The sequence below is a fragment of the Vipera berus genome, assembly GCF_964194415.1.
Source record: "Vipera berus genome assembly, chromosome: 1".
NCBI classification, from domain to species: Eukaryota; Metazoa; Chordata; class Lepidosauria; order Squamata; family Viperidae; genus Vipera; species Vipera berus.
The window spans coordinates 108,777,991-108,804,290 of record NC_138202.1 but is presented as its reverse complement, the minus strand read 5'-3'; the positions used below and the strand labels follow the sequence as shown (position 1 = coordinate 108,804,290).

General features: G+C 37.7%; 1 protein-coding gene across 2 annotated transcripts in view; it reads left to right on the top strand.

The window, feature by feature from the left end:
• BRSK2 (BR serine/threonine kinase 2) overlaps window positions 1-26,300 on the top strand; it is a gene marked incomplete at its 5' end in the record, with an annotated part of 464,582 nt that overhangs the window by 280,290 nt on the left and 157,992 nt on the right. For both annotated transcript variants that reach the window (XM_081315319.1, XM_081315318.1), the window contains one exon: window positions 17,462-17,547. In XM_081315319.1, the coding sequence (XP_081171445.1) occupies window positions 17,462-17,547 (86 nt within the window). The remainder of the gene's footprint in view (window positions 1-17,461; window positions 17,548-26,300) is intronic.

Below are 26,300 nucleotides of genomic sequence, written 5' to 3'. Positions count from 1 at the left end.
TGTTTAAGAGTTGTCACATTATCATTGTCTAACAAATTAACCTGCCCTCCAAATTAAGCTATATTACAAGGATAGAGAAGACTGGTTCGCATTTTGACAGAAAGAATCTTCTAAATTGCTTTCACACACACAAAAAGTTGTCTGGAATCGAGAGATTTTTTTTTAAGTTTTATATATGGTTACTAATCGTTCTACTGCTTTTTTTAATTGTAGATTTTATTACGGGATGCCATGTCAGAGACATTTATGTTTATAAAATCCATCCAGTTTATCACATTCATGTCCAGCTCACTTTCTATTAGACCTTTCCTTACTAAAGAGCAGAATGCTATGTCAGATGACGTATTTAAGCAGTTACTATTCAGTGGCATTAAATCTTTCCTGCCAATGAGCACAAGCTTGTTAAATAGCATCAGATATGGTTAAGTAGAGGTAGTCCTCATTTAACAACCATTCATGCAAAGACCATTCAAAATTACAATGTCACTGAAAGAAGGAACTTAAGACCAGTATCCAAGTTTAGGACCATTTCAGTATTATCCTGTCTAGTTCTTCCAATTTTGATACATCTCAAAGAGGTCTAACTTTCATGTGTCTATGTTTAAAGGCAGCCTGACCAAACCTAGTTATTCTTCTTCCTGTGCCTTCAAATTAATTTTTCCATGGCTCTAGGTCTAGGAAGTGGTTATCTGGTCTCCAGGCTATGAGGGATGCATTGTGCAATTGTTAATCATGGAAGGTTGCAGACCAAAATCTATCATGCTGGGCCAATATGGATTTGGAATTGTACTTCTGCCAGTGGGTTATTCCTCTATCCACCATCTTGTAGCAGATAGTTGATAGATAGATAGATAGATAGATTGATAGATAGATAGATAGATAGATAGATAGATAGATAGATAGATAGATAGACAGACAGACAGACAGACAGACAGACAGACAGACAGACAGACAGACAGACAGACAGACAGATATTCTAGGTCTTCCCTGATTTATTTTCTGAACAAAGCCTTGTTTTTAATGCAGCTTTTCATCTGAAGAAAACACAAATACATACCCAAACAGCAAGAGTTGAGGGGTCCTGAAAGTATTGGAATAAATTTGGGTTTTGCAAACCATATTATGTAGGATAGGGGTGTCAAACTGCCGGCCCACGACCCGGAGCATCACGGAGAAACCGCACCCATCCCATTGCCGGCAATGGGAAAAAGTTCCGATATGTCGCACAACGTCATGTGACGTTGCGAGTTTGACATGTCTGATGTAGGATAATGCAGCATAATGATCTGAAATAATAGTCCTGCAATGCAGCAATGTAGGAATCAGGAGAGGTCATGTGATTGTCCTAGGTCATGTGATTGTATCAGCATGTTTGGCAGTCCTTTTGCACATATGGCAGGTTGCCATGCACTCCTGTCACGTGGTCACTATTTGTTATCTTCCCCAGAAAGCCAGCAGGGAAGGTGTCAAGTCACCTGGCTGGTTTCTGGGGGGGCTGACTGAAAAAGGTCTGTTCTGAAATCCAAGCTTGAATTTCTGCTTGGATTTAGGGACGGACCTTTTCAGTCAATGTCTTTGAGCAGTGAAAATGCTGCTTGGAAGAAGGGAACTGCAGTAGTGGGCTGGAGGAGAAGAGAAGAGAAGAGAAGAGAAGAGAAGAGAAGAGAAGAGAAGAGAAGAGAAGAGAAGAGAAGAAGAGAAGAGAAAGAGTTAAGCTTCTTTTCTGTAGCCCAGCACAGCAGTTCCCTTCTGCATGGAGGGGAGCTACCTGCCCCCCCCACTTTCAGTAGGCAGTTTTTTCTTTTTCTCCACTTCAGAACAACACGTGGGAAAGCCAGATGTGGCCCTAAAGTCAAGTCAACTCATGTGGTGAGCAACTTTTTGACCATCACAACTTAAGACCATCATTCTGGGCTCAGTTACGGTTATAAGTTGAGGACTACTTGCAAGTCAATTATTATGGGGAAAAGGCTAAAGGTATGATGAAACGTAAGTTCACCGTACCTGTTCCTTCAGTAATTCCACCCCCACAAGTTAGATGAAATAGCTAGTTCCAGCTCCATTTTTTTAAAAAAAAATCTGGTTAAGATAAGGGAGTAAAAGCTTGAATGGTATTAATATAGAACACCAGTACTTTTTGCAACAATACTGATTCTGAAGGTATTTTATTGGAAACGGAAGCGGTTTCCCCGCTCCAGAGATCCCAATTCCACCTAAATATAGTCAGGGAACTATATATCAGGTGTTTAATTTGCTGTGTACCATTGGGTAGCAGATTATTCTGTGTGCTGAATGAAAAATTCCATTTGTTGTCAGTTTTCATCAGTGCTTCCTGCCTGCAATTTAAAGAGACGTGCACTACAGGTGGCTGCTCTATGGAGGCACCCTGCTTCTATGACTGTAATATAAACTGTCAAATGTAATTTTGTATTATGTAGCGGCTATAACAACCACCTAAAGTGAGTTAGAAATGCCAAGCCGTGTTCTTAAAACATTTGTTACGATAAAGTTACATCCTTTATTAGCGCTGAAACTTGATTAAATTGTGTGATTTTATTTATTCCAAAACATCACAGACATCACGGTCTCTAATTTCATATTGTTCTTTTTCAATGCTTCCAATCTTGAGAAACAGCATGAATGGGATGGACCGTTTAATCCGTCCAAGCATTTTTATCTCTCATAAATTCCAACTGTAAGCGGTTTTTTAGTACTTTATGTATCTAGGAACAGAAAAGTTTTGCAAACTCATTACAAGTACAGCATAAGGCAAAAGGTTAACAGACACTTGAACAGCCCTTACAGCACTCTGTACTTTTTCCTATAGCAGCACTGAGACTTTGAAATATAACAATTACTTTACAGTTTAGACACAAACTTAAAAAGGAAACTTAATGACTTCTGGTGGGTGGATTTAAAATGCATGGTAGTATTAAATACCAGAAAAGGAACAGATTATCTTTGAAGTAGACTGAGTGGAATTGGATCACCTTATAACTGCCTGTATCTCTTTGGACAATTGTTCATAATTTTAAATTAATTAACAATTCCTATGAATTGGAAGCGGTTTTATTTGCCTGTCTTTTCCCCCAAACTGTAAAAATGGCATTTCAGTTGAATACCATTCAGAGAAGAGGAAGTTGCAAATGTGCAAAAGGAGGAATAAAGTAATCTAGGTTCCATTTTCACTACATAGCAGTGTAATAGTTCTATCTTCATTATGCTAAACCGGTCACAAATTGCAAAGAAAGGTAGTATAAAAATTGCATGTAATAAAGACACACCAAAGCATTAGCCTTTTACAATCATTCAAAGGGGTCACAAGATTGAATGGAGAATTAGTTAAGTACTGTCCTTCCCATTGACATGTGAAATGAGTTTATAGTAATAGGAAGCCAACATTACCAAGAAAAAGGTCTGGAAAGGGAGATAGAAGTGAAGATCTTGCACTTTTCTTGCTAAGGGCAATGTTGCCCTTGGGTTAGTCTCTGTCATTAGCAGAGCTAGTGAAGCATCTTATTTAACTAATCAGCTCCCTGCTTAGATCTTAAAAACCTTTAATTGTCACCTGCAAGGTCACAAACCAAGCGGTATGCCTTTGTGTCTCCTTTAACTCCATTTTGATTCAGCATGTGTCCTATATAAAATGAAATGAAATGAAATGAACCTTTATTGTCAAAGTACAACTATGTGTACATTGAGATTAGCTGAGCCCCCCTTTGTGCTCCCACCCCCCAAGACACAGTGACAACAAACCCTCTGTTTTACTACACCATGTGAACCAACTACACCACACACCGGCCTCCCAAGTCAATTCTGCGTAAAATTCACAGAAGTTATTTCTCATTCAAAAGCCTAACAGCCCACGGATAAAAGCTGTTCTTCAGCCTGTTGGTGCGGCTGGCTATACTCCTATATCTCCTACTGGATGGTAGGAGAGTAAAGAGATACCGTCCAGGTTGTGAGTCATCCCTGAAAATTTTCCTCACTCTTCCAAGGCAGCGAGCCCTGGCGATGTCATCCAGACAGCCTACAATGTCTTGTGCTGTACTCACCACCCTCTGTAATACTTTCCTATCCGTGGCTGTCAGACCAGCATACCAAACCACAATACCATACGAGAGGATGCTCTCTATAGTAGACCGGTAAAAGAGGGTTATTAGCCGTTGTTCTACCCTGTTCTTCCGCAAGACCCTGAGAAAGTGAAGCCTCTTGTGGAAAAAAAAAGTGTTCTGAAGTTGAAATAGAGAACATTCTTAGAGTTAAGGACTTAGGTACAGTTGCAGTTTCATTAGTCTTTTTAACATTATGCAGCTGTGACTTCATGAGTTCTGTTAACTGCAGGCTTCTAGAGCTTCTCTTTGGCTTAACAGTTTGAGATTTGGTTTGTTCTGTTGTAATTTTATCTGGATGAAAGCAACTCAGCTCTGCAGGGTTCTGCTTTCTTTTGCCCTTCACAGCTTGGAACAAACAGCAATATGTAAGTTTCTTACTGCAAGAAAACATAAAAGTGATTCTAAATGCTGTCAAAAGACAGGAAGAATTCACTGTGGTATCCAATATTTTAAAAGTTATTTAGCTTTATTTAGAAGTGCAGCAGTCCTGGTTTGCTTATATATGCATTGCCTCTATTCTTTTAGGCAAGTCATTCTTGGTGGTTTACTACAGCCTGAATTATCAGCCACTGGTGTTTCCTTGGAAATGTGAAATCATGTTCTTAAGCAAACATTTGCTGCAATAAAAATAATTGAGGAATCACAGCTGTTTTTAAGCTGTGAGTAGAACTACTCAATTAAGTGAATACTCTGTAAAATTCCCATAGAATGGGAAAAGAGTTGCAACAGCTTTATATCTATTTTCACAGCAACCTGGATAGAGATCGTGTCATGATTCCTGGCTTTTTGTATTAAATTCACTTACTTATACAGGATAACTGTAATCCAGGTAGGCATTTCATTTGAAAGAAGCAAAGACAAAAGGCAGTTTAAATTTATTATACTCACGTTGTTTTTGCAATTTGAGCTGAGTCTCATTTCTCTTGTCCCCAGGTAACAGAATCCAGGGGGATAACTATAATAATTTTTCCAACTACTTTATCACACAATTATGGAATGTAATTCAGAGAGAAACCACTCACTTATCAAAAGTCACCAGGAAAGCATTGGCCAATTCTGGAATAGAAACATTGTTTCTGAAAGTCCTCTTTGACTGCTAGACATGCTTAAAAAATGATTTTTATGATGTATGTTATGCTATATGAAAGTTGTATTCTCACATGAGATTTAATGCTATTTTGTTTAATCCAATATAACTGTAATGATTTAATATGACCATATAGAGAGTGTTTGGAAACCACTATTAGTAGAAAACATTGAGAGCCAGTTTGGTCTAGAGCACGGGTGTCAAACTCGCTGCGTCACGTGATGTGTGACGATGTATCGTGACTTTTTTTGCATCGCCAGAGCTAGGGTGGGTGCGGGCTCCGCATGATGCAACCAGCCCACGGGCCGGCAGTTTGACACTTCTGGTCTAGAGGTTAAGATACCAGGCTAGAAACAAGGAGACTTAACATGAAAGCCAGCTGGGTGACCTTGGGCCAGGCATTTTTTCTCAGCCCATTTTACCTTACAAGGTTGTTGTTGTGAGGAAAACAGGAGGAGGAGGAAGTATTAGCTATGTTTACCACCTTGAATTATTTATAAAAATAAAGACAAGATAAAACTCAAACAAGCTTATTTTGTGTCTTGAAGTAACTTTCCAGCTATTAATAGAGTTTCTAAACATCTTTTATTCCAGACTGTATTGAATATTCCATTCAGTTACGCATGACCAAGAAGCATAACTCAGAACTGGTTTCTGGAGACTAAAGGCTTTTTATAATACTTGCATCTAAGGCACAAAATGCCTTGGCAATGTCTAGTAGCATGTCCTCAAGATATGCTCTTCTTGTTGACTCAGCTTGTGACTGTACTGTTGTCAAATTGGTGTTGTTGTTTTTTCCCTTACTCAAAAAATGCCTAAGGACAGCCTCACAGCATTAGGCAGGGTGTGCTACCTATTCAATTTGGGTGGGAGTGTGGAGGCTAGATGACAGGAAACAGCCACAATAAAGGTTATGTGGGGATCACAGCAAATTTTATGCTGGTATTATTTACTGTCGTTCAAAGATGGCTGGAGAGAACCCTCCAACTTTAGCAATACAGAAGGACCCTAGGATTAATCTGATTCTTAAAAGCTCTCTTTTTCCGTAGACATTGTGAGTTGCAGCTGAGACAACTGGAAATGTTTCACATTTCAGACACTTAAGCTGCCTGGGGTAGTGGTTTGTTAAGCACCCAGGTGGTGTTTGATTTATTTTATTCCATTAAGTAAATGACTGCCACTAATTGAAAAACTCACCACTGACAGCCACAGTTTAACAGCATACCAATGATTCTGCGTCCCTTCCTGAAGGCAGCTTAAGGATTATTGCTGTCTTTAAAACCAGAAGTCCAAGTTAAGAGGGAATGTGTTTATTTTCCCAAATTCCACTCCAGCCATAGCTTGGGGAATGTGAAAAAAAAGGTTTGAAAGGCATATTTTCAAATATGCCTAATATTTTATTTAGCACATTTTTACACTGCCCATATTACCTAAGTGACTCTGGACAGTTACAGTAAAAAAACATACAGTGGTGTAAAAATAGAATAAAAAACCTGTTATAAACAGATTTAAAAGAAAGTTAAAAATTAAAAGGTAAAAAAGTGGAGGAATCTCCCTCAAGCCACCAACCACTCCCATCATTGCATATTACTCTTAGACCACCATGCCAACTGCAGAGCCAGGTCTTGATGCTCTTGCAGAAGGCCACAGGAGTGGGGCCCTACCTCAATTCAGGGGTTGAGGTACTTAGTTTAAGTAATTGAGGGTTGTGTCATCATTGGAAAAGTAAAGCTGGTCACTTTTTGTTTTATGAAGCAAGCTTGGGTAGCAGTTGGGAAGAAAATTGATGGGAAAGACTTATTTTATGAATGAAGGCAAATATACATGTACACCGCCCAGTGTCACCTTGTGTAAGATGGGCAGCCATAGAAAATTGCATCAAGCTTCAAAGAATTCTTATTCTGTTTCATCCATTACTGCTTGTTAGCTTGACTACAGACTTGAGTGGAGTGGAGGGGTGAATGGAATGCAGACTTCAGATATCAAGCTTCCAGTCTGTGAGAACCAAGGTCTCTCGAAAGATGTTGACTGAGAACGAAAGACATTCTCTCATAACAAGTGTCTAATACTTAATTGGATAATGTGACCTGTATGATTAGGGGGAGGGAAACTTCTGTGGTTTCAATATACTGATCTAGGTGCCAATTAACTAGAGCTGGTTTTCCTTTCACCTGTGCCAAAATGATGTACTCAATAAAGTTTTGCATTAGAGATTGGATCGTTTCAGCGGTGCTTACTTCGTTGGGTTCACCAGGCAGAACCTTGACAAATTGATTAAATAGATAATATCTAATGCAGTTAGCTCCCCAAACAAAAATTAATGCAAAAATAATGGTAAAAATCATTTACTGTAACAAGTTTGGCAAAAGAGATAATAGCAATTTAGAAATTTTCTAAAACTGAAAGAGTTAGACTAAATGTGGCTTTTGGAGGAATGTATTTCACAGCCCAGGAGCAATTCAGGAAGCTGTCTTTTTGGCATTTGGCAGTAGGGTTATCTTCAGCAAGGCCTTTGAAGCAGCCAGTTAGATGGTCCCTTACCTAGTCACATCCTAAACCATTAGGATCTGATTTTAAAAGATAACCAAAATATCTTAACCGTACTCAGTAAACAACTGGCAACCAAAACAGATCTTTCAAGACAAGTCTCAAACGCTCCGTGTAGTTTTCAGTAGTGAGTACCTCTGTATCTTGCACCAGCTGTAATTTCCAGATCCTTTTCAAGCATGGTCCCACATAGAATTCTTTGCACTGGTTAAGACTGATATACCGTATTTTTCGGACCATAAGACGCATTTTTCCCCTCCCAAAAGTGGGTGGAAAAACGAGGTGCGTCTTATGGTCCGAAGGTAAGCGAAAACACTTGTCTCCCATTCAGTCAGCGGAGTCCATCAGCTCCATTGGAGAGACGTGATTGAATGAAGACATGGAATTCTCCGCCCCGCCCCTGTGATTGGTCGGCAGGGGAGGAAATACGGACATGCCTGCCATGCCTTCTGACTGCCTCCCCCTCCCTGCGCGCGCACATTTTCTTTCTTTTATCTCGCTGCTAAAGAAAGTTTTTGCTAAACTAAACCTCATAGGCAAAGCCGTGAGGAGTTGTCCCTGCAGGTTTCTCTGCGAAGTTTATTGGAAGTGATTTCCCATTTGCAAGATAATACTGCTAATTGTTTGAAATTGCTTCGGCATCTTAGAAAACCTATTCAGGGAAAAGAAACTACCGGTACCTACCTTTCTTTCTTTCTTTCTTTCTCTCTTTCTTCCTCCCTCCCTCCCTCCTTTCTTTCTTCCTTCCTTCTCTTCCTTCCTTCCTTCTCTCTTTCTTCCTTCCTTCTCCCTTCCTTCCTTCCTTCCTTCTTTCTTTCTCTCTCTCTCTCTTCCTTGCTCCCTCCATCCTCCCTCCTTTCTTTCTTCCTTCTTCCTTCCTTCCTTCCTTCTCTCTCTCTCCTTTCTTTTTCTTTCTTTCTTTCTTTCTTTCTTTCTTTCCTTTCTTTCTTTGTATCTCTCTTTCTTCCTTCCTCCCTCCCTCCCTCCTTCCTTCCTTCCTTCCTTCTCTCTCTCTCTCCCCTCCTTCCTTCCTAGTATACCGGTACTATTTGGTTCAGAATATTTTTTTTCTTGTTTTCCTGCTCTAAAAACTGGGTGCATCTTATGGTCAGGTGCATCTTATGGTCCGAAAAATACGGTAAATAGTGTGTGGAAAAACCATCAATCAATCCAAACAGTTGAGAAAGGATTACACTGCATTTGCTTATAGTTGTGCCATTGGCCCAAAAGCATCTCTAAGGGACTTCCAAACAGGCAGTCCCCTTTGGAGTTTCCCTTTCAACAATAAGTTCACCAGTAACATGCCACCAAGGTCAGCTTTCTTTTCAGTCCACAGTCACAGGGAAATGACCTCTGCCAGAAACACCCAATCCCAATCTGATCCCATTGAGAAGTTGTTCTCCAGAATTAGCAAGCAGACAAGCATCAGCCAGATAAATCGCTCCAATTCCTCTCCCTTCCTCTCTTTCCCATATTCAGATTTTTTTTCTCTCCAAGCACAGGAGTTTTCAGTACTTTCCCAGTTTGTAAAAAGACAACGTTAAATATTAACAGTTCAAAGCTCTTTTTTTTGTGATCTCTGGAGCCCCCAAAGATTATGCCAATGGAAATTGGTTACCAAGCATCAAAAAGTGCAGTTTTCAGCTGGGTTTAGGTGAGATATACATGGGGGAAAGTATATTAATTAGAATTAATTAATTAATTAGTATATTAATTAGTATAATTAGAATGAAGGCTACTGCTAAGTTTGTAAAGCCGCCCTGAGTCTTCGGAGAAGGGCGGGATATAAATGGAATTAAAATAAAAAAATAAAAAATAACATATCCAGCCAATTTCCACCAAATGGAAAAATATAAACATTTCAACCTGGTTTCCTCTGATGATATCAGCATAATGCTGTCTTTTCCCCTATGACTCTCAGCTGCTAAAGAAAAATGTGCCTTTCAATATTTGTGTTGTGTGACTGTACATTAAGTAAACTATTTAAAATTTCTTGAAATTCAAAATACTTAGATTCAGTAATTTGTAAAATCTGTGTGGAATTTCTTCATCCAGAGGCTTTGCTTGGAGAGTAATATTTCATATTTTCTGTTTTGGATTCAACTATCAGATTAAAGTACAGAGTAAAGATCAAGACTTGTACATTATTGGTATGGAAATGCTTTGTTTTTAATATGTATAAAAGGTAAAGGTTCCCCCGCACATGCGTGCTAGTCGTTTCCGACTCTAGGGGCCGGTGCTCATCTCCGTTTCAAGGCCGAAGAGCCAGCGCTTGTCCGAGGACGTCTCCGTGGTCATGTGGCCGGCATGACTAGACGCCAAAGGCGCACGGAACGCTGTTACCTTCCCACCGTAGCGGTCCCTATTTTTCTACTTGCATTTTTACGTGCTTTCGAACTGCTAGGTTGGCAGAAGCTGGGACGAGTAACAGGCGCTCACTCTGTTACGCGGCACTCGGGATTCGACCCGCCAAACTGCCGACCTTCCGATCGACAAGCTCAGCGTCCTAACCCACTGAGCCACCGCGTCCCTTTAATATGTATATTTGTACACTACTGAGGAACTGAAAAATTCAGAAACAGGGTATTTCAAGTTGGAACTCTGAAGTGAAATACAAGTTATTTTTTAAATGAAAACACTTTACAGTTTAGGTAATAAAATATTTGGATTAGGGGGAAATGAAACTAGAAGTAAAGGAAGGAATCTTGCTGTTGATTTGTAAACACTCAAATTGTAATGAAAAAAGGGGAGTATTTTAATTAAAAACATGAGATATTATTTTTGATTACTTTTATCTTCTGTTTTTCTTTTTGCTCATGCAAATAAATTTTACAATATTATAACTGGGGCTTCTTAAGTGACTGAAGCCATAAATCTTGCTTTGGTGTGCCTATTCATCTCAGGCTTTTAGACAGTAACTAAGAGGTACCCTGAAAGAACTATAGCATTGCATCACTCATTTAAGGTTGACATGTTGCCACAGCCATCAGTAGGAGAGGCTTTCCAAAAGTAATGACTTCAATATGCTGGGAGGCAAAAATAAAATAAAAATCCTAATGTTGTTTCGGTTATAATATTAGCCAGATTCCTTTGTCAGTCATGCTCTGAGATTTTTCTTTCCAATGTGCACATGAAGAAAACTTTTTTAGTTTGCTTTTATTTTTATTTTTAAATATTACATGCTCTGTTGGAGGAAAATACCCCTTTAACCCAAGTCATTTGTTTCCAAGCTGGGAAGATATCCAAGATGCCAAATGATAGGTAAAGAGTCAAGGAAGCACTTTATTTTGTCCAAGATCAACAATGGAGGTTGAATGATAGCTGCAATGAGGCCTCCCCTTTGCCACTGTTTTACATATTGCATCGAGAACTACCAGAAGTACAGGCAGGATTTCGAAGAGGTAGAGGAACTAGAGATCAAATTGCCAACATACGCTGGGTCATGGAGAAAGCTAGGGAGTTCCAGAAAAACATCTATTTCTGCTTCATTGACTACGCTAAAGCCTTTGATTGTGTGGATCACAACAAGTTGTGGCAAGTTCTTAAAGAGATGGGAGTACCAGATCATCTTATTTGTCTCTTGAGAAACCTATATGTGGGTCAAGAAGCAACAGTGAGAACTAGAAACGGAACCACTGATTGGTTCAAAATTGGGAAAGGAGTCCGGCAAGGCTGTACACTGTCGCCCTGCCTATTTAACGTATATGCAGAACACATCATGAGAAAGGGAGGGCTAGATGAATCAAAAGTTGGAATTAAGATTGCCTGGAAAAATATCAACAACCTAAGATATGCAGATGATACCACTCTAATGGCAGAAAGTGAAGAAGAACTAAAGAGCCTCTTGTTGCGGGTGAAGAAGGAGGGTGCAAAAGTGGGCTTGAAACTCAACATTAAGAAAATGAAGATCATGGCATCCGGCCCTCTCAATTCCTGGCAAATAGATGGGGAAGAAATGGAGGTAGTGACAGATTTTATTTTCCTGGGCTCCAAGATCACTGCAGATGGGGACTGCAGCCAAGAAATTAAAAGACGCTCCTGGGGAGGAAAGCTATGGCAAATCTAGACAGCATACTAGCAGCCTTGGTGGAGCAGTGGGCTAATGCCTCCTTAAGTAACACCAGCTGCCTGCAATTAGTGCAGGTTCGCATCCCACCAGGCTCAAGGTTGACTCAGCCTTCCATCCTTCCAAGGTAGGTAAAATGAGGACCCAGATTGTTGGGAGCAATTAAGCTGACTTTGTAATAATGCCGCTTGGGGTGTGTGTGAAAGCCCTAATAAGCAGGCATATACATAGAATGAAGGCTACTGCTAAGCTTGTAAGCTGCCCTGAGTCTTCGGAGAAGGGCGGGATATAAATGGAATTGAAATAAAATAAAATAAAAATAAAAAGCAGAGACATCACCCTGCCAACAAAGGTGCGCATAGTCAATGCCATGGTTTTCCCAGTTGCAATGTATGGCTTTGAAAGTTGGATCATAAGAAAGGCTGAGCACTAAAGAATTGAGGCCTTTGAACTATGGTGCTGGAGAAGACTCCTGTGAGTCCCTTGGACTGCAAGGTGATCAAACCGGTCAGTCCTAGAGGAGATCAGCCCTGACTGCTCTTTAGAAGGCCAGATCCTGAAGCTGAAACTCAAATACTTTGGCCACCTAATGAGAAGGAAGGACTCACTGGAAAAGAGCCTAATTCTGGGAAAGATTGAGGGCAAGAGAAGAAAGGGACAATAGAGAATGAGGTGGCTGGATGGAATCACTGAAGCAGTAGGCGTGAGCTTAAATGTACTCCAGAAGATAGTAGAGGACAGGAAGGCCTGGAAGAACATTGTCCATGAGGTTGTGACTTTGCAACTAACAAATTCCATCAAAATTCCTCTTTTAAAATTGCAAAAAAAAAACACCCACAAAACCTATTCTCCCAATTGCCCTAATTTTTATCTTTATGCAATCCAGAAATTGTTATATTTTCAGTCCTGGTTCAACAAAATGTTCATTAGGAGTTACTAGAAATATTAAATAGTTTATTTCTGATCAAATAATCAAATGTTGCCTTTCTTCTTTTTTGCAAGATTGCTTCACAATCTTGATCCTCCAATGGTATTGCAGGATTTGATCTTTCATCAAGATGAGATTTCAAAGTTTTTGCCTGTTGTGATTCAGCGTCAGCCTGTGGTTTCGGCAGCTGGGTCAGATGATTCTGAAGAGGAGGAGGAGGATGGTTTTGGAGAGCCTTTGGTGTCAGAGGAAGGTTCTGATGCACTGCAGAACTCTCAGCCAGGCCCCTCCCATCTTGTTCCTCCTCAGACCCAGCTGTCTGAACATGAAAGATTGGAAGAAGACGATACACAGCTGGCTCTGTTCAGGGACACTAGGAGCAGGAGGCAATCTAGCAGAACTGAGCAAAGGAAAGCAATGAGGCAACTCAGGAGAAGGCATTGAGAAGCCACTCCTTGAGACTGCTATTTAAAAGGGGAATGTGTGGGAGGTGCTGGTTGCTGAAGGCAACTGTTTGAAGAGCTTCTGATAAAGTCTTGGTCTGTATTTGTTTAACTCTTGTTTAACCTTTTAGGTTCAAGTCTTGTTTGAACTTTTTCATTTAGCTTTTGTGAATAAATTTGGTTGGATTAGTTCCAGCCTATTGATTATAAAAAGGGGTTGTCCCTGACATTCCAACAGGGCCAGTCGTAGGCTGGAACAGAACATTGCCTGTTGTCTTTCTACATCCTATAAAGAGGCATCATCCAGGATTTCCTGCTGCAGCTGCTCAGTCTCCAGATCTTTTCCTTGATTTGTCTTTTGTATTTCCATTTTGGTAATCTCAATTTAGTTGACTTCCATTCTTCAATCTCTATATTCTCTATGTGGGGTAACAGGTTTTTTCAGCTTTTCTCATCTTATAAAAATTTTCCCATTGAACTCTGTATCCTTTCTGAGATATTAGTTATTAATATCTCAGTCCAGTTTTTAAAAAAATTCTTTAAGATAAGAAAAAGTTAAAGCCAGCTTAACCATTTTAACTCTTTTCTGCCTGATTCTCTAGTTCCCTCTATTGTCCATTTGCAGCTTTCATCAATCCTCTCTTAGTATGGGTTAAGGTTCTATTTCAATAATTTCCTATGAGTTTATTATTATATACTTGTTTTTCAAATCTTACAATAAAAGCAACCAACATTCCAAATCTCTCCGGTATTCCACTTGGGTGAGCCCAATCTGGGCTTCTGGTATGAGTCATGGGTGATTAAAGAGGTAGAAACAGTGATTGCTTTGAAAAGAAAGATCAGCGAATAGACTAGTCCTTGAAAGCTGTCTGCAGGAGAGAACAGGAGACCACCCAACAATGCTCTAAATGGCAGCTCCTCACAAGGAAACCATATAACAGGTCTCCCATTGGGTTTGAGTGCCAAGGGGCTGATGGAGATGACATCTTTGTTCTCAGAAGTGACAGAGCTTTTAATAGGGACTCATACTCACTTTCTAATCACATTCAATATTTGAGTTTAACCACTTTATGGATATTAGAGGCTTTCACAACAGTGAGCTTTTGAGTCGATACTTGGTGAGTTTCACCTTCTTCTTTGGATTTAAAGAAGAAATCCTGAGCCAGCCATGCTGAGGGGAAAAAGAGAGGTTTCCAAGCTGAGCCATGTTGGCTTAGGAATTCTGGGTGTTGAAGTCCTTGAGTCATAAAAGAGCCAAGGTTGCCTACCCTGCACTAGAGGAGGACATTAAAATTATTTACAAGGTTACTTCTTTAGGAACTAAACTTTTAGAATCACAACAGTGAGCTTTTGATTCGATACTTGGTGAGTTTTACCTTCTTCTTTGGATTTAAAACATTTTAAAAAACAATTAAGAATTCAAAATCATATACAATATACAATTGGCAAAAAGTCAGAACAAGAATTTTGATTTAGGATCTGAGAAATCCAAATTAAAAGCTGCATAATTCTTTTCCTCTATTAGGACAAACTTTACTCTAACTTTATTCACAGAATTATTACAGATAAAACAAGCATATCTTATCGTTTGGAATATTTCTATTAATACAGTGTTATGAAATGTGCACTTGGAGAAGGAGTGGGAGAGAAATTTTCAGCAGCATCACAGTCGCCCAGGAAGGAGGCAGTGCATTCCAGAGAGAAGCCCAAATTAAAAGACTGTGCAGTCCTGAGTTGGATGTGAGAGGGAGGAAGGAAAATGTTCAAAGTAGCCACACCTTAGAATCTCTCAGGGTATATCTGTTAGATTAGAAGGTTATAGCTTCTAAGTTTTTAGAGTTCTACATTGTGATATATTGAATTTTTTTACAAATACTTTATAAATACAAATAAATGAATAAATAGGTTTGTATCACCAGAATAAATTACTTGGGTTTTAATCATAGGAATACAATGTACAGAGTTCAACCAAATTCTTCTGTTTGGCTACTGAGGCAGAATACAACTTTTTTGACCAAATGCTATCCAATCTGTTTTAGTGCCTCTAGCTTCATGCAGGTTGCCTTGATACAAAAAACTGTATGGGGAAAAAAACCCAGATTAGCAAGAGCATTAGGTGGATTCAGAGTTCATGTATTTTTTTCTAATTCTGCATTAGTCTGCTGACTTTAATAGTTTGTTGTTCATTTGTATAGCCTTACTTCTCCATTCATCAGGCTCTGATTAAAGCATTAGTGGTTCCTCCTTATATAAGGGTACCAACCATCCTCAGTTGCTCCAGTTATGTAACACTGAAAGAGGCAATGCAGAATTAATTTAGAGCACCTTATTCAGCAGGGAAAATTGCCAAAAGTATATTATTATATTACTGTTTTTGTTTAGAATTCTGGTATCTATGCCACGAGAGGCTTGCCCTCTGCTGTAGAATTAAAAAAAATATTTTATATATAAACAGAACAACAACAGCAAACACCATCCAGCAATCCCAGGGGACTATCAGTATATTTTAAAAGTTTTATTTGAGCAATGTAAGCATCTCACCCCAATTCAGAATGTACATTCCAAGCAGTTCTCCTTGTCATTGGCCAAAGAAAAAAAGAAAAAAAAGAATCTTGGGAAGTAGTTTTTGAAATGAACCTTGATGGAGTGGAAGATGGGGCTTTGAACCTCTTCCCCCTCCACCCCCAGATCTCTCTTATTTGCAGTGTTATTAAAGTACCTCATCTTCATTGATGTAGAGGTGTAATGAGATTACCTTGAAGAAAACATATGGCAGCCATTGAGAAAACATGAACTTAGCCCAGGTAAAGCTCAGGAGGGTGAGACAAAGAAAGTTAACATTATCTTGCTTTGATTCTTTTTGATATGAGAGGGAGGTAAAGAAAACACTTTCAGGCTTTCAAGAGACTGTCATTTATATCAAATTCTAGTTATAGTATTTCTTGTAGTGTTTGCTTCTTGACTGGGTCTTACCCCAAAGGGCTACTACAGATGGTTATTTCAATGCCATAATCATTTATCAAGGTCTGACAGATACTCATTTTTTCCCTTCCATAAATATAGGTATTACAACAATATTAGATAAATCTTCTCAAAAATTCTCCATATCTTTCATTGGAATTTCTTGCTTCTTGACATAGCCTGGCACATGTATTTTTTTTCAAATTCCATCTCCAGGACAGTTTATTAACCCTCCATTATTCATCTATTAATTTATTCTGTAATATCTACCATTCATGACTTGGTTTTAATATGAAGAACACTCAGTAATGAAGAAAATAATGTTTGTTCAAATTAAATGAACCCAGAAGGAGTTCATTCATAAAATTACAGATTATTTAACAAGGTATCCTATTTTAGGAATAGTCCACATATCGTGTAGTATTTGAGATGTAATACAGTATTCTAGGGACTGTTTTGTGCCTCATGCATTAAAGAATGTTAAATTTTTGAGGATTCTGGTATTGAATCTGTAGGTTTTTTTGTTGATTTATATATAAGCTTAGATAACCTTAGACATGCATGTACTTTCTTTGCATGGGAAAAAAGACAATGTGAAGCTTCTAGTTAAGGTTTATAATTTGCATTTTTAAAATATTCTCTGACAATAAGAAATGAGAGTTATAGAATTCAGAATTAGTTAAAAATGCAAAATTTCAATCTCAGTTATGGCCTCAGACTATTCTCCACTGAATAGTGCTTTAAATTCTGTTAAGGTATCACAGAATATCCAGGGAAACTGTGAGGCTAGCAGTTCATGAACCATTTATACTTTACATCATTATGTAAAACAGACTCAGTGCTCTAAATCTTTGAATTTCTAGAAACGTGGTGGTTACTGAAAGAACACTTACCATGGGAATCATAATTATTTCTGTAAATATGATACAATTATTGTACTTGTATATTATTGTTATTCTCTACATCTCTCTATATATACTTTATTGCTAATTAATAATACCATTTCCTGCAATTTACAAGATTTAGTCCCTGAAAGCTTATACCATATACCGTATATTTGTGCCAAGGCGCTTTATAAGACTCCATTGTTTTTGTTATATGACTAAACCCTATATGCATTTGAATGAACATTAACATAATTTTAATAGAAAATAAGCAAATACCATTAGTTTTACTGTCAACTGGTCACGTTTCCTGAATATCTATTTTTCAACATTATTTTATTACTGAACTAGTGGAAGATGGTAGACAGAACATTGCAATATACTCTAAGACATAGATTTTAATCTCTTGTACCCTTCTTTTCTCTTCTAGGTGGAACGGGAAATAGCCATCTTGAAGTTGATAGAACATCCCCACGTTTTAAAGCTGCATGACGTTTATGAAAATAAAAAATATTTGTAGGTATTATTCATTGACATTTATTTATTTATTATTAAACAAATTTATGTGGCAGACCAACTCATACACAGTGATTTTGGGTGGCTTGTAACATATTGAAGAATAATCAGGGCTTTTTTTCTCATAGAACACTCAGAACGGCATTCCGGCACCTTTTTTTTTTTTTTTAAAAAAAAAGCTCCCTCTATTGGCTTTAGGAGTAGGCAATCTTGGCTCTTTTTTAATGACTTGTGGACTTCAACTCCCAGAAATCCTGAGCCAGCCATGCTGAGGGGAAAGAGAGAGGTTTCCAAGCTGAGCCATGTTGGCTTAGGAATTCTGGGTGTTGAAGTCCTTGAGTCATAAAAGAGCCAAGGTTGCCTACCCTGCACTAGAGGAGGACATTAAAATTATTTACAAGGTTACTTCTTTAGGAACTAAACTTTTAGAATCTAAAACAGCTAATTCAAAAAAGTCAACAGGAAAGAACCTCACATTTTTCATCTGCTTCTGTCTTTTGGAAGGTAAAATTAGATAACAAAATAATATATTTCCTATGTTAACATCTCTGCAATGAAATCAATTAAGGTAATAGGAAGGAAGTGAAACATTTTTCTCAATGTAATATGTCTAATTTAGCTGATTCTAGAAAAAAATAGTATCTTTTGTACACTCTTGAAAACTATTTGAATCTATAACCATCTATTACAACTAAACCACTTTAAATTAAACAATTCTTAAGAATGAAATATTCTTAATTTGGACTTTACTTTTACTTGTTTGGACTGTTGTGTGTTTTGAAAAATAGATTATTGAGAATCTAGTTATGTTGCACTTCAGTCTTTAAATAATTAACCTAGTATATACATAACAATATATGATGTTTTCCATGGTGAGCTTAACATCAATAACAACATTTATTTAAAAGGCTAAAATAATTTCTGGTGGTATTATCTGTAGATTAAAATTTTGTTTAGTCACAATCTTTCAAAAGATGTTACATATGTGCATAAGTGTAGTCAGTAGCATATGCCTTTTTAAAAATATCAAACATGCAAAGAAACAAAAATAAGTCCAAAATATCTGTATTACATCCAGAAATGCCAACTTTGCAACCAATATTTCTCATCCATAACTATGGCACCCTAAGTATACCTGCATACATGCAAATGCTCCTCTGGGATCAGGTATGCAGCAGGGATTGCTTTTTCCTTCCAGTAACAGATTGCTGGGAAATACCAAACATGGCCTTGAGAATTCCAATGTTTGTTACAAATTTTTCTGGATGTGGTTGGAAAGAGGCTGTTTGGTGCCGGAGACCACTGCCACAAGGAATACAGCTCTGGGTCGGGGTTCCAAGCAGCTCCGGGTAGGGGCTCAGCACGGGTCGCGGTGTGGCAACTGCAGGGAGGGGAATCCCCACAGTGGCTGTGGGGAGGGGAATCCCCATGGCATGTGGCTCCGAACCGCAGGGGTGGTGGTGCAAAGGATGGGCGGCGACACCCTAGCAAGACACCGGCATTGCTCCCAGTGACAGCACATCTGAGTTCCGGCACCTTTTTTTTTTTTTAGAAAAAAAGCAGTGAGAATAATATAGTACATTGGGAGTGGGAGACCATGGAGCATCTTAGTGGCTGGAGTAGGCCAGTCAAATCAACAGAAACAGACTAGTGAATAACTCTTTCAGTATCACTCAGTGAAGCCATGGATGTATTAACAGTTGAAACTTGTCACTCAGCTTCAAATCTGTCAATTCCACAACTGATAAATTAATAGAACTCTTCTTGTTCTTTACATTCCTCTAAAGCAGAATTCCCTAGTTTGGTAGCTTTTAGATGAAAGTTATAATATATATTTATGAAGGCATCGAGCTGGGAAGATCTGCTCTGGAGTTTGAAAGGGAATATATTTCTCAAAGCTAAAAGAAGTATTATAATCAAAGGTCATTTAAGATTTAAGACCTTTTTTGGTTCCTTCCCCCACAATATTGATGTTTTGTTTATTTATTTTTACTGACTCTATTTATTTTACTGACTTCACAGGACTAATGAATATATCCACTGTCATTTTCTTAGGGCAATTTGAATTACAGAGTTTCCCACGTCTACTAGCAACAAACGAAAGAATTGCGACTATTGCCAGATATATAAAATGTATTAAGATACTTATGTTTTATTACCACGTCTTACAGTTTATAAAGGTGAAATGAGAAACAAAATTCTAATTAAAGATAAATAAGGCAGAATTAAAATGTAAATATAAAAACCATTTAACAGTGCAACTCATCTCAGCAGATGAAGTAGCTTGAAGAATATCTGTCTTACATTCATACACACACACACACACACACACACACATATATATATATACACATACACATACATACATACATACATACATACATACATATATAAAGCTCGAAGCTCACCAGGCAGAATATCAAAAGCCTCAAGAGACTTGTAAAAAAGAATATAGCTTTTCAAATTGCCTAGGTGTATGACATAGGTTATAATGTCTTATGTCCCCTGCCATAGATAATTGGCGGTGGAGTTATTTTAACAAGAGATTTTACATATTCCCTGCAGTCATTCCCAGTCAGTATTTTAACAGCACTATTCTGAACTCACTGAAATTTCTGAATCCTATTCAAAATCAGTTCCTCCCTACAAAGAAGGTCATAGTAATCCAAAGGGATGTAGTTAAGGCAAAGCCAGTGCACCAGTTTTAGATGAGACTTCTACCACTCCCAAACTAGGAATGAAGTTCAAGATTGATCTTCTTACTGGACCATGATATCTTAATTGTTGATGTTTTAATAGCTATTAATATCACATTAGCTTTATAGGTTTTAGAGAGGTCTTGTTTTGAAGTATTATATTTTGTTCATTACTATTTATTTAACTACACTGGCAGTCTTCAAGAGGAATGGAATGCTATCACAATTTGTGTTCCCCTTCTCTCTGCCTTTCAACCTAGGGAGATCACTGATTTCTTCGGCTGGAGCTTTAAGCTAACTTTCTCTTAGAAATCTCATTACCAGCATCACCTATTGATTTGGAACACACACAATGTTCTTGTATTCAAAATAGAAAAAATACAAACATTTCTGACATTATCACAAAGATTCAAGATTATCAGCAAGATTCAAATTCAGCCGGTAGCCTTTTAAAATATCATTTTTTATTTTATTTATTTTAATTCCATTTATATCCCGCCCTTCTCCGAAGACACAGGGCGGCTTACAAGCTTAGCAGTAGCCTTCATTCTATGTATATGCCTGCTTATTAGGGCTTTCATACACCCCCCAAGCGGCATTATTACAAAGTCAGCTTAATTGCCCCCAACAATCTGGGTCCTCATTTTACCTACCTCGGAAGGATGGAAGGCTGAGTCAACCTTGAGCCTGGTGGGATGCGAACCTGCACTAATTGCAGGCAGCTGGTGTTACTTAAGGAGGCATTAGCCCACTGCTCCACCAAGGCTCTCCTTGAAAATGAGATTGCTAAACCAAGGGGAGAATGTGGAATGGAAGTAATGATCACATATAAACTATACACAACTAGAATAATAAACTCTTATTAAACAAACTTGATCCATAAATTAAAGAATTAACTGTGGAAGGTGCAGATCATTCTGACTTTCTCTCTCTCTTTCTCAAAGGTCTTTTCAACAATGAACTGCAATACCAGCAACAAATAATTTTATTTATTTATTTATACAATTTATAGGCCACCCATCTTACCTCAAGTAACTCCGGAAAAATACCAGGAATAAAAATATATTCTCATTCTTTTTGTTTATGTAGACACACATGACTGTTCCTGAATTGTTTTTAAGTGTAGCTATTAGCAAAATACAATAACTAATTACAGTTATGACAATTTCACATTTGCTGTACTGTAAAAATTAAAATGCATAATCTGGATGTGAGTAACTGAACTCTAGAAAGTTTAGTCCTCGAGTTACAATTGAGCCCAAAATTTATGTTGGTAAGTGAAACATTTGTTAAATGAGTTTGCCCCATTTTACAACTTTTCTTGCCATAGTTGTTAAAGTGAAACATTGCATTTATTAAGTTAGTAACATGGTTCTTAAGTGAATCTGGCTTCCCCATTGACTATGCTTGTCAGAAGGTCGCAAAAGTTGATCACATGACCCCGGGACGCTGCGACCGTCATAAATATGAACCTGTTGCCAAGAATCTGAATTTTGTTCATGTGACCATGCGGATGCTGCAAAGGTTGTAAGGGTGAAAAATGGTCATAAGTCACTTTTTTCAGTGCCATGGTAACTTTGAACGGTCACTAAATAAACTGTTGTAAGTTGAGGATGGTCACCCAGTAAAAAACATTTCTAGTGTCAGAATTAAGAACTAAATATATGTATTGGTGTATTCCTTCCTAATCTTCTTGAGAAAATTGCAATTGGCTAAAGAGTGCTAGTCTTTGGGCAAGAGAAATGTTCTTTTGACATTTGTGTTGTGCAGTTCCTAATACAGAATATTGCATTAAAAGTGAAGCTTTAGGCATGTCTGTTCAGAATTAGAGTCAGTTTGGTTAAGGCATCAGGCTAGAAACAGGAGACTGTGCCCTAATCATGAAACTAACTGGGTGACTTTGGGCCAGTCATTTTTTCTCAGTCCTGGGAAGGAAGGAATGGTAAGTCACTTCTGAAATCTTCCTAAAAAGACTACAGGGATTACCCTAAGCCAGGGGTAGGCAACCTTGTCTCTTTTATGACTCGTGGACTTCAACGCCCAGAATTCCTGAGCATGGCTGGCTCAGGAATTCTGGGAGTTGAAGTCCACGAGTCATAAAAGAGATAAGGTTGCCTACCCCTGCCCTAGGTCTGCAACCCGCGGCTCCGGAGCCGCATGCGGCTCTTTCAGCCGTCTCCTGCGGCTCCCAGTCCTCTGCCATGTGCAGTCCCCCCAAAAAAAGTGGGACTAAAAAAGTTCAACCAATCAATTCAAATATGCAGGGTAGGTGCATATCTTGCCTTGGCTCCACTCTTCAGTCAAACCCTGTTCTGCGCATGCGCACATGTATGCGCATGCGCACACATTTTTTGCGGCTCCCAGTTTTTCCTTTTGTGAGGGAACTGGTTCCGAGTGGCTCTTTCACTGTTTCAGTTTGCTGACCCCTGCCCTAGGCAGTCACCAGGAGCCAAAACTGACTTGTAGCTCCCCACCACCAAAAAATACACACTAAAATACATGTTTAATGTTCTATGTATGATACCTTGCTACCTTGCATGGTTTCCAGACTCTACCCACTTTCTCACTGAATGTTATCAAATATTGGGGGAGAGGGTTTTCTCTTCATTTCTTAATGGATTTTTTTAATGGTAAGAAAAATAAGAGAAGAAGCACTAGGGAAAAAAATTAAAACAGAAGATAGCTTTACTGACTTTGTAAAGTTCTTTGAATAGAGCAAGTTAATTGCATCATAAAAGTCTGATTTGGAATCTAATTAGTAGGATTACACAAAGCATTTGAAAGAGGTCTTTTGTAAGAGAAGGGACCTTTCTTAAAGTATCTGTCTTCTATGGAAATTTGGCACAGCTGCTTTGAAGACTTTCTCTGGCTAGCTGCACAAATGTATATACAGGATGAACAAATAGCATGGGGGTGTACCAGCTAAGTGAAGTGGATGTATAACCACCCAGAAAGGTTTTGAAGCTGTTTTAAAACCTTCCATTAGACAGAACTGCTTTACTGCTTTGAACAGAACTGCTTCACTCATACCAATATGCTTTGCAACATGTCTTTTTCAAATGTGTAATAATTAGCCATACAGTCACATTGACCCTATAAAGCAGATTATGCTGTATCATAGCAACTGAGCACAGATTGGAATCGAGATTTCTCATATCCATGTACAACACAACAGCTACAGAGCCACCCTGGCAATGTTAGATAGTGCTGGTAACTAATTGTGCTTTACTTTACAAAGATTGATGCCACAATAAATATGCTTATTATCAAGGTACTTCTATACTTTCTTGTGTGTTTTTCCCCCCAGAATCACAAAACAGACTAGACTGACACTATGTACAGTGCCCTTTTTGGGATTTATTATCATATATGACATTTGTTCCCACTGATTAGATTTAAGGGATAGGAGATTTTTTCCTTACTGATTTGGTAAGAATATCTTTACATCCTCAATAGAAATCATAACAAGAGGTGAGGGAAGGGGGATTTCAGCCCTCCCTCCAAAAAGAGTGGTGACTAAATACCCAGGGGCTTTTTAAATTTTGAAAAAGTAACTGATTCCCAATTGGAACTTTATTTCTCAAAGCATGTGGATTGAAAGACTTTTTATTTCCTATTGTTCTTTGTCTACTTCTGTTGGAAATCTGGATTCTTTCTTATGAAAAAAAGAAAGAAAAACTGAAAAGATTAAGACAACTTTGGGACTCAGAGGGAAACATTAACTGCCCAGGGAAATAGATAAGATACATAACCTTGAGAACTTTGAAACAACAGCTGTGAAAGGCTTTGTGTTCCCTATCTAGAAAAAAGAAATTCTTTCTTTTGGATTTTCTAAGTGTAAAGGCTTTAGTTTAAAATACCAACATGGAAGAAGACCAGGAACAAAATTTATTTATAGATGAAGATCAACAAACTCTTGCTATGTTAAAAACACTAATCCAAATTCTTACCACAACCAATGAAATACTAAGAGGCTATGTGAAGGAACAAGAAGACAGCCCAGATATGAAAGCCCAAACTTTGACCACAATTAAAGAACCATCTATACAAAATACAATAGAAAAAATGAAACATTCAAGTACCATGACAGAAGAATCTACTATTAAACAAATATTTATATTTGAAAATCCAGAACAGACATTGACAACCTGGAAAAAGGAAAAGGTTTCTGTATACAACTCAGAAGGAACTAGAGGATCCAGAAAAAGAACAGTTGGATGAGAAGACAAACAATTCAGAACAACTACGTCGATATGGAAGAATAAAGAGATGACCCACTAGACCTACAAGTCCTCTCAAAAAAATGGTGACTGGATGGTTTTGCCAATATCAATTAATATACATGATATTACAAGGAGATTGGTTCGATGACCCAAAAACAAGGACGTGGAAGATGATTTGGCAAAGGAAAAAAGCCAGAATAAGACTCAAGAAGAATGGAGTTTCGACCATCTTATTGAAAACTGAAACAGAATGTACTTAAATAGATAAGATGTGTATGTTGAACACAAGACATTGTTACAAACTGAGATAAAGAAAAAATTTTGGTCATTAAAATTTAGCAGTATAAATACTAATAGCTAATTTGAATATTGATTTGTGCATAAAGGTCATGTAAAGGTGAATAATGTAGATAAGCTAAAAACTTGTTGTTGAAAGTAATAAATAGGTCTATATGGAATGTTAAAAATGAAAATTATCAGTTTAAGCAAGAGATAGCACATATAAAGAGGAAGAGAGGAAGCGTTAAATATTGAAATAAAAAGAAATTTTGATTACTACTTAAAAAAACAACTGAAAATTAGCAAAAAGGAAGCATATTATATTGTATCCTTGTTGACATAGAGGGTGAGAAGTTAAGTAAATGGGATGTGTATTTTGAATATTAGATTTTGTGAGGAATGGTGATAGATGAATTGGGAGTATACTAAAAATCTTGGGAATGATAAATGTCAAACGTTAAATCTAAATGTTATTGGAAATTAAAATTGAAAAATCTATTAGGTCATTGATTGTCTAAAAGATTGTATGTTAAAACAATTAGAATATGTGTAAACTAAAAACTATGGATATATGTAAGAAAGTTATTTTCTATGTGATGGATAGGATAAAACCTGTCTTTTAATTTACAAATAGACAGTATATATGAAAGGAAAAAGAGAGCAAATATTTGTGGTAGCAATCTGAAATCTGTACTAATAATATCTGTATGTAATTGAATTACTACTACCCAGGCACCACGTTGCTTTTCAAATATGTGAATGTAATATCAGAAAATCAATAAAATTTGTATATAAAAAAAGAAATAACAAGAGGTGAAAAAAAACCATAGTCCATAAATAATCAAATTATGTTTGAAAAATGTATTGTGGTCAAACTATCAATCACTTCAAAAATATTAGACCTGATACCACTTGCATAATATTTGTGTAAATCTAAGGATTTGGGGTGCTGAAATTTCAGTTTATCTCTTTGTAAAATAGAGTAATAAAGTGCTTCTCAGACAGCCATATCCCAGAACCTTAAGATGAAGGATATTTATTGTCAAAGTATAAAAATGTTGCTATTTGATTGATGATGATAATTTAAAGAAAATGATACCGATGTTATATTAAAGGCCATTGCTTGCTATTAGAGCCAGTTGGTATGATTGCTGATGTGGAAACATAATAAATCAATTAATGAGTTTTGGATAATATAGTAATGGAGTATGACTGTGGAGGGGTGAAAAGCTCTGTGTCAATAATTTCATACTTTGTAAAGTTCAGGTTTAAGAGTGGGATGCTGATGTTGCCAGCAAATACAACACAGCACAATTTTCTCCCCTTTACAATTAGTCTCAGGTTAGTTGATCAGCGTTCCATCAAACATCATATCTTAATTGCAGTGCTGGTGGCCTGGTTTTCTTAGGCATATTATGAATTAAGATTGATATTTCAGATGCCAAAGACAGCGTTGCAGCATGGGGACTGTTTCTTCGATAAATGTTAATTTCACAAATCATGTTTGACTTTGGGTTTATTATTTAATTTGTGACAAAGGAGCTTTGGTTGAGTA